At 43.7% G+C, this 9791-nt stretch overlaps 1 protein-coding gene across 1 annotated transcript; it reads left to right on the top strand.

Annotated features, from left to right (window-relative positions):
* The first annotated feature begins 5187 nt into the window (after nt 1-5187).
* On the top strand, nt 5188-7948 carry CITED2 (Cbp/p300 interacting transactivator with Glu/Asp rich carboxy-terminal domain 2). The gene is made up of 2 exons (XM_073337485.2): nt 5188-5424; nt 6004-7948. The coding sequence occupies exon 2, from the start codon at nt 6011-6013 to the stop codon at nt 6710-6712; it is 702 nt and encodes a 233-aa protein (XP_073193586.1). The 5' UTR covers nt 5188-5424; nt 6004-6010; the 3' UTR covers nt 6713-7948.
* Nucleotides 7949-9791: the final 1843 nt, after the last annotated feature.

The following is a 9791-nucleotide window of genomic DNA, read 5'->3' as shown; positions in this document are numbered from 1 at the left end:
CTTCTTGAACCACCTGAGAAATAACTTTGTTCTGAATAGTCTCATTTTCAGATTTAAATTTTAAAAGAAAATGTCTTAGAATAGAATTACGCTTACAAAACAAAAATGTTAATTATGTTCCCTCAGCTATGAAGTAAGTGTACGGGGAAGGGGACACAGTACAAAAAAAATGGATCCTGGCAACCACCCATTATCCCTGGATTCTCTTAGAGTGAAGAGACAACACAGGTTTATGGTGCAAAGGATACAGCCACTATATATATATATATATATATATATATATAAACTAACTTGAGCCATCTAGACAAATAGAAAGAAGGCATGTGGGGAAGTGCTGGTGAGACTAGCTCAATTTATCATTCTCCTGGCACATGTCCCTCAGCTTAGAACATCTCTTCACTGAACAAACCTATGGTTCCTGGCATGTAACTGGGTAATTTAGGTATGGGGGGACCGCTCACTAGTGGCAGTGTGTTGTTAGCTCCCCACTGTCACTTTACTCTGGCCTCATGACCATCTCTCACCAGAGGGCATTAACTACCCTATGAAGCCCAGCAAAGAAAAAAATCTGACCTGTGCAGATAACTCTTTCTCTAGCTTTCCTTTCTCCCATACTAATTGACTGTGGCTTATCCACTACAGATTCTGCATCTTGCAGATGCTTGTCATCAGTCTATCAATCTTTTAGCATCATGCCACTACTGCAGGGGATTCCCACTGGGGGAGCTCTCCCACACCAGGGTTGGCTGGTTATGTGCCAGGGTTTATAGACTCACTAAGTAGCTAGCTTCACTGTGGTGAGAGGATGCTCTAAATAGGAAGACATATGGTAGGCTCTGGGGAACTCCTGGCTTGTCTACGGAACCAGTGGAAGGAACAACAACAGTGATTACATGAGGCTTGTGCCTGGCATTGCATGCTGTAGCTTCTCCAGCTCTAGCCTCCTGACTTTGACGATATCCAAACTAGAAAACTTGCCAAAGTCATTTTCTTCCAGCTGGATAATCAGGGAATCTGGTGCTGAGGCTTATAACCAACTCTGCAGTGCTGGCACCAGCTGTGTCTACTACATTCTCCTTCTACCAAACCAAGTAAAAGTGGCAGACTCCTCAGACAACCCTAACTATTGTCCTTCTGAACTAGTCTTTGTCCATTGCTCTGTACAATGTGTGATAGAATGCTCACAAATGCACTCCAGGATGGTTTGCGTTGGCAAGGTCACAAATAAGTACAGCTTGGCTTTTCAAAGGAGCCAAAGAGAGTCAGATGCCCAAATCCCACTGAAATTCACTGTCCCAGTGAGAGAGATACCCTGATCTTCCTATCATTGTATGTCTAGAGCTGAACATTGTTGTTGGTCCCAGGAAATTAGAGGTGCATGGTGGGTGAGGTAATATATTTTATTCAGCCAATTTCTATTGATTAAAGAGACAAGCTTGCAAGTTACACAGAGCTCTTCTGCAGGTCTGGGAAAGGCAGCTGTGCATAACATTTATTGCATCTGCTTGGATTCTTCTTTTTGGTTTTCCATTCTGCTATGCCTATTGCTGTTGCTCTAATGTGCAAGGAATGAGAGGAGTAAGCACTCAGGATCCCACTATCCTGCATGGCCTTCTGCTTCAAACTCTTAACTCCCAAGTTGGGGGGGGGGGTCCATCTTCATACTCCTGTGCTAGCACATTGTCAGATATTTCTCCATTCCTCTTCTGAACACAGGTACCAACTATACCCAAGAGCCTGTTGTAGCTGGATCAGCTTTTGAACTTCTCTGCCATACTTTTATTCCCATTGCATGCCTTCCCTGCATATGCAGTGCCCTACTTTCTCATTAGCTGATGGCAGCACCAGCTCAGTTATGCAAAAGGCCCTAGAGAACACCAATGTGTATGCTGCCTTAAATAACTGTGCTTCACACTGGGACTGGCAAACTGATGGATTCATGCTTTGTACCGAGTACTCCCCATTACCCGTCCCCTACCTTGTCTTCCTGGTTTTTTCCGATTTGCTGTAGAATCCTATGCATCCCTCTGGTGAACCATAAACTAAGTTGCTTTGCAGCCTCTGATGAAGAAAACACCATATAAGATGTAAATGCCTGAAAACACCTCTCAGGCCCATAGTATATTGGGTGATATGCCTACTCATCTTTCTTGCTGTCATGTGCCAGTTCTCCACAATCTGCTTTGGCATCTCTACTTCTGGTGCCAGCTTCCAGAATCTGTAAAACTGAAAATAAGAAAGAGCATCCAAAGCAGTGTTAATCCTAACTGATATGTGTTGAGCTTTGAAAAGGCATTGCAATACAAATGGTCTTACCAGTGTCACCATGGATTTGTATTTAGCAAATTGCTTGCTCATATTGTCCACAACTGCCTAATTGTCAAACAGCAACAGTATGTCCTCAATACTCATTCTTTTGCCCACAAAACTACTACTACCATCAAGGGAAAAATCTCCAGGATGGTGATTGTCCCTCTTTTTATCACTCATGGCCCAGATTGGAGACCATGGCTAAATCATATTCCCCAAATCAAGAGCTTCAAATGTGCCAGAGAACACCTGATTATCCTCTCCAGCAGGCCAGATATTGCATCACATGGTAGAGACCCCATTCAATTCCTGTAGAAATTCAAGCCAGATGATGAGGTCACTTCCTTAGCAAAGCTATTCTGGTGATGTCCTTGCTCCCATCTTTTAATGCTTCCTGCCACCCCTTTCCCCAGGGAACTCCATCCTTGTCACACTTCACTGTTGTTGTTTTTTAAGTGGTCTGCCTCTCCCCTCCTTCTGTTCACTTATCAGCTCTGTGCTTGGTTCTTACCCGCTGTGTGCAGGACTGCTGCTCTCTGCACATCTTCTGCTCCAGTTGCATCTGTATCCTGAACCCGAGTTGGTTCCAATAGCACTGTTCACATTACCCACCAGACTAAGTTCCCTCTAAGCTGCGCACCTGTGCAGCAGGCTATCAAGGGCCATGCAGGCACACAGTGGGGAGAGACACCTCTCCTCCAGGCCACAGCCCCAGAGCTGCTGCAGCAGGGAAAGGCACTCTCCCCCAGGCCCTGGGGTGCTGAGCAAGAGAGGGCTCTCTCCCTGCCGCAGCCCCAGGACAGGCTGCACTCCAAACCCCTCATCCCCAGCCCCACCCCAGAGGCCACACCCCCAGCCAGAGCCCTCACACCCCCAGCACCTCAACCGTCTGCCCCAGCCCTGAGCCACCTCCCACACTTCGAACCTCTCAGCCCCACCGCCGCCACATATCACCTCCATATTGGTGCACATAGCAAAATTCATTCCTCACATGGATGGAAAAAATTAGAGGGAACATTGCCGCCAGAGCAATTTAGGCAGAAAAGCATCACCTTTAACTGACATCTAAATAGGTTATGGCCAGGGTAGACAAGTAAGGCCCTGGCCAGTCAAACTGCTTTAAAAGAGGGTCAGACTTCTCCTTCCCCAGTAGGGACCTACAGCCTGCCCTGTGCTGTCACAGCAGTGCCCTGTAGTTCTACTCTTTGAGATGCATGTGTGCCCACAGCACACTTCTGTTCTTGCACTGGGAAGTGGAGGGGACAGAAGCATTACTGCTTGCTACTGATGGCTGTTTGAACCTAACAAGGGGTATGCCCCATTCTTTGTCTCCAAGCACAGCTGCCATAGAGCTGAACCAGAGCCTTCAGCACTCCCAGTGAGCTGTGACATAGTGTCCCTTCTTAAGAGTTTTATACTAGATAAGCTTTAAAATAGGACAGTATTCAACTTCACTGCAGTGTTTGCAACTGTCCTCCCCTTGCCCTCTCCCTCTTGTGTGATAATTTAGTGCAGCTGGGAAGATTTGGTAGATTTTTACCTAGAGATGCATTTTGAAAATCCAGGATTTCTGAAATGTGGGGTTCTGTTTGCATGCCATCCCACCGTACCAAATGAGTGGTGAATGTTAGAGATGATGTGCTGACGGGCAGGTTTATGGTGATGTGCCTCAGCTTACAGGACTACTGTATTTACAAAGCAGTTACCATGTTTATGTCTTTCTTTTTTCTTTTCCAGCAAAAAAGCAGTATCAAATAGCGCTTATATTCGTTTCCTGCAAACCCGATCCCTCTAAATCAGCCCCAAATCACCACCAGACAAAGCCAGTCAGGCGAGAGGTTGTGCAACTTTGCAATCACCTCTTTCCTCCCCCACCTCCCAGATCAAGGGCGGCAGCAGCAACAACCGTGTATGTGTAAAAAGGTGGATCTCGGGAATGAGTCTTGCTGAATTTGTTTACAGAGCAGAGTCGCCTCCGTGTGAATGCCAAAGCTACCGAGAGAGGTAAACACAAACTTAGCAAAAGCACACGTACATGGAGCAGCCGAGTGTAACCCCGAAAGTGCGGATTGGATCTGTGTCTCTGTGTGCCATGGAAGACAAACATCCCCAGTTCTATTCCTTGCCACCTGCAACCTCTGCTTTATGCGTGCGACAGCCCCCTCCAAATAGAGGCAGAGGAAGAAATACCTCGAGGGATGTGGGGGAGGGAGTTACCCCTTCCTAAAAAAAAAAGTAGACACAGCATTAATTCTCACGTGTCTGGAGCTGTATCGAGGAAACCCAGCAACTGTGAACAAGGCACGAGCAAGGCTGTTCAGTTGCTTTCAGTGTAAGGCTTGTAATCGGAAGCAATGTTGCAGAATTGCATGGGGGGGGGGGGATACCATACACACAACCCCTGCTCCACAAATCGACGGCAGTTTAAAACAGCCTGCTTGATTTGAGTTGGGAGGGAGTGCAAGTTGAGTACCATATTATTTGACAAAACCGAAGCCTGTTAAGTTGTTATTAGCAGTGGCTGCAACAGTGTCCATTATGATACAGAATCTATTTTCCCTGTCAGTCTTCTCTCCTCCAGTTCTATGCAATAGATTCGTAATCCCCTCCCCCTCCCTCGCTTTGAGATATAAGAGGAGTGTAGCAGGGATATGGCTCCTAGCATTAGCTGATCTGAAGACACCGCATAAGTGATCAGCAAACACACGTGTCGCTCAACCAGAACGAACAGGATTCTTTGGATTCCTTCCAGATCCGCCTGGCTTTTTTTTCCCCTTTCTTTCTTCCCCCGCCCCCCTCGCTTGCTCCAGGTTTTACTTCTGGTTGCCTGTGAGGCTTTTGCTCCTCCCTTCTGAAATCCTATATTAACTGTGGCCGAAGCAGGGTAAGGGAAACACAGCGCATTGTTGGCAAGTGTCGATGAGCCTCGCAGAGGAGCGAGAAACAGCTTTTGCGTCCGTAGCCGCCGCCGCAGTCGCACCGACGCTAATTAGTCATTCGTATCCTCAAGTAACCACAGGGAAGAGAAAAAGAAAAGCCCTCTCTATGCTGGGCTAGTTTTACTGACTGGTTTCCTCAACACCCTTGGCGCAACAACAACACAAAGAGAGAGAGGTGAGGGTAATGGAGGGGGGTTTGATTGTTGTTTTGCTTGTTTATACTTTGGTGTGCGGCGGCAGCCCGGATGTGAACGGCGCAAGAAAGAATACGGCTCATTCTCCGCGGTGCACCATAAGCGCCTTAAAATGCGTGTTATAAAAATAAAATAATGGGTGCGGGGGGGGGGGGGGCGGGAAGCCTTGTGGACTTAATTCCAAAAGTTGGTGACGCGGGGAGGTGGGACTTGTTTCCTTCGCTGCTCTTTGCAGGGTATCTTTTGAAAGGTTTCCATGGCTTGGAATGGAAAGAATGGCTCACTCGCCTGGGAGGCGGGCGTTGTACGCGATACTTTTAGGTGCTCGGTGTGCAGGAGTTGCAATGGGAAGGTGGGTGAGTTCTCTGGATTCGCAGCAGGGACTGCAGACTTCTTCCAAAGAAATCAGTAGTATTGTGTGGAGGAGCGCTGCTGCACGCCCTCTCGGAGGGAGGGGTGCTACTGAGCTCGCTTTTTAAGGGACTCCTGTAAGTGTAAAAGAGTGTGGGTAATGTCTGTGGATTTTAAGAAATACCTCTTCCCGTGTGTTAACTTCCTAGGTGGCAAATGGCAGACCACATGATGGCCATGAATCATGGGCGATTCCCTGATGGAACCAGCGGGCTTCATCACCACCCTGCACATCGAATGGGGATGGGTCAGTTTCCGAGCCCCCATCACCATCACCAACAGCAGCAACATGCCTTCAGCGCCTTGATGGGCGAGCATATACATTATGGAGCTGGAAATATGAACGCAAATGGCGGGATCAGACATGCAATGGGGCCAGGGAACGTGAATGGGGGGCATCCTCCTAGCAGCATGCCTCCCACGGCAAGATTTAATAATTCTCAGTTCATGGCCCCCCCTGTTGCAAGCCAAGGAGGCCCCTTAACGGCCAGCATGCAGCTGCAGAAGCTAAACAACCAGTATTTTAGCCACCATCCTTATCCTCACAACCACTATATGCCAGACTTGCACCCTGCAAATCATCCGATGAACGGAACAAACCAGCATTTCAGAGACTGCAACCCAAAGCATAGCAGCAGCAGCGGCATGCCTCCTTCAGTCCCCCATGTCCCTGCAGCAATGCTGCCTCCCAATGTCATAGACACTGACTTCATAGATGAGGAGGTGCTCATGTCCTTAGTCATAGAAATGGGTTTGGACCGCATCAAGGAGCTTCCTGAGCTGTGGTTGGGACAGAACGAGTTTGATTTCATGACAGACTTCGTTTGCAAACAACAGCCCAGCAGAGTGAGCTGCTGACTTCTTTAAAACAAACAAAGGACTTTCTATCCGTGTGAATGAAAACATTCCCTTAGACACAGTATCTCGCTTTTCAGTGCTTGAAAGGTTGAGAATCTGGAAAACAGAGTAAACTATGAGCTTGTATAAATTGGGGTTGTTTTTAAATAATTGCTGCCACTTTTTCTTTCTTTTTTGCTTTGACACTCACTTCGCTTCCTGTAATAATTATTTCTGGCTAACTCTGGCTTTTTATGGGTTTCCCCCCACCTCTTAATTTCCTCACAGTAACATGTCCGTAATTTCTACAGTGCTCAGCTGTTAGATACTAATCTTGGCAAATTGCTTAATCTTGTGGATTTTGTAAACAATGATTTCCAATGACTTGAACTGCATTCAGATTCTGAGTGAACAGGGAAAAAATTGCATTAGTTGGTTGCATGAACTTTGAAGGGCAGATATTACTGCACAAATGCTGCCATCTTGCTTCATTTTTAACTATGCATTGCAGTGCAGACTATTTTTTTTTTTTTAAATATGCTAAACTGGAAGCTTAACAGATGTGGGCCAACCCCTCCTAGATCAGGAAAAGAATAATGTTACTTAAAGTCTGCTACCCAGTCCCCCTCCCCCATATGTATAGACAATAATATGGTGTGGATGAAATGTTGACTAGTCAGTGGCAAACATTTCACAGATTTTTATTTTGTTTCTGTCTTCAGCATTTTTGACACTGTGCTAATATAGTTTATTCAGTACATGAAAAGATACTACTGTGTTGAAAGCTTTTTAGGAAATTTTGACAGTATTTTTGTACAAAACATTTTTTTTGAGAAAATATTGTTAATTTATTCTATTTTAATTTGCCAATGTCAATAAAAAGTTAAGAAATGCTTTAGTTTTTCTAGAAGTCATTTACGAAATTTTTTCTTCAGAACTCCCCTTGCCCCTGGTAAGTAGAACATCTACCTGTAAAACTGTGTTGGTGTGCAGGAAAACATTCCAAAGTAGAATTACATTGCACCAATGTATATTGAGCTCAGGAGAGCAGGATTTAAACATAATTATGGCATAAAGCTTAATAAGAACCATTGTAATATGCCTGTCAGTGTGGTTTTATCAAAAATAAAGTTGCCAAGAAGCAACTTTTTGTGTGTGACTTGCCAGCATAGTTGCTTTAAATGTAGTTGTCCAGAATTATGATGCATAAAGTATTTATTATATTTATCTATTAAACTTGTAATTTTATAAATTCTCTTTCACTTACATGTTAGACTTTTTTTCTTTTGTATTTTTACTATGTCATGTTGAAGAGTTATTTAAGAGATGGACTCATTAGGTGGTAGGGATTTTTTTTCTATGCCATCTTTGATTATTTGGATTACATAGATGCTGTATGAAACTAAAAGACATGCATCACATTGAAATCTACTATTTTTCTTATTTAGGAAAAGGAAATACCTAGCAGTTATAAGTTTTCTACTGTGGGACAACCCTAATCCATTTTTCCCCGCCCCCCCAGACATGGTTGCCAACTAATTCACAATTAAATGAATTTATACCCATTTCTTTCCAGTATTTGGGGGAACCTCCTTTCATTATAAGGCAATATATACATTTTGTTCTTTTTAAGGGCCAAATCTTGTTGTCCTCTTTGCTCCCCTTCCCTCCCCCCCAAAAAAAACCCAACAAAATCCCTTCCATGTAAATCCTTACTTCAGTAAGGTCAGCAAGATCATATCCCTAATACTTATAATCTCATTTAGCTATGCTTCCCAAGCTTGACACTGATCTGACACCATCGTCTTTCTAATTCTTTTTAAATTATTTTTTCAGTGTTGTCAGCTCAAGTGTGAGGGAAAGAACAAAACTATTATGTAGCTGAATTTTGAACATGGGTGTGTATAAACAGAGGACAATAACCCCAGGTAGAGTATTTGTGTTTGTAAGTTACAGTGTTATGAATCCAGTTGGGAAATTAAGCTGGTTAGTATTGCCAAACAACTGATGGTAAAAGTGATACTTTAGCTTTACCCTTTTTACACACAAACAAGTTTGTAACTAGAGTTACTATGTGACAAATCATACTCCTATTCAAAATGGCTAATGTTCATAAAGTACACCAACAGATAACACTAGAGACAAGCAGGTGTGCAGGTTTGCGGGGGCAGTAGTATAATGATCCTTTACTCCCCAGTATTTCCGGGTAGGAAACATTCATTCTTTCCTTCGACCTGCCTCTGAAGAGACGACAGTATGTTTCAGACCATGATCACTAATTTTGTGTGACGCTAAATTTAATACCAAATGCCATTAAACCATATCTTATCAAATGTCCTAAAACTTTGTGTTTGAAGAATGCAGATATAGTCTTAATACCTGCTGCCTAATTTGGCACTAAATAAATCTTTTTCCATTTTTGAGGCTGTTTGTCCTACACATTGCTTTGACAGCCTCCTTTATGTTTTTTTTTTTTTCTGGTATAAAACAAACTATCTGAATATGATACTTACTGCTATTTAAGTCCTCTTCAGTAGACTCCTAAGACTACTCCCTTATGTTTTCTGTTTACTGCTACAGATTCTTGATTTATAAAGTTGATGAAAACATGCATTCTTCTTAGTGGAAGCATTACTACTTAGTCTGTGTGCAGTGATAAATCCTCCCATATAAGCTTTTCCATAAATAGGTAGTTTTATAGGCACACAGGAAAAATCTATTTGCATACACCTTATTGCATAACTCCTGTGCTCCAGTTCCTCCAGACAATGTCAGATCAGACTGAACTGCAAAAAGCACTGGTTTTTTCCAGAGAGAAACAGTGCAAAGAATTTGTGTTGACTTTTGAGATTATACCACAGATAAATTTGCAGAACATTTATAATCATATCACCTACATTGTCACTTAATTGCTAACAAAGAGTCAGATCACAGTGGAGGTCGTAACTATATTTCTTTTGCTACATTTCAAACTACATTTTCTTTTTCATAGCATTGTCTACCAAACAACAGTTAGAGCCTGACCCTACTCTCTCTGAAGTGAAGTCAATGGTAACATTCTCACTGATTTGATGTGGAGCAGTAGAAGGCCTTGAGTTGG

The sequence above is a fragment of the Lepidochelys kempii genome, chromosome 3 (assembly GCF_965140285.1).
Source record: "Lepidochelys kempii isolate rLepKem1 chromosome 3, rLepKem1.hap1, whole genome shotgun sequence".
Taxonomy (NCBI): Eukaryota; Metazoa; Chordata; order Testudines; family Cheloniidae; genus Lepidochelys; species Lepidochelys kempii.
Note: the sequence above shows the minus strand (reverse complement) of the source record. Positions and strands in the feature narration are given on the sequence as shown.

Coding starts and splice junctions, on each gene's coding strand:
- CITED2 (XM_073337485.2), top strand. CDS start 6,011: ATGGCAGACCACATGATGGCCATGAATCATGGGCGATTCCCTGATGGA.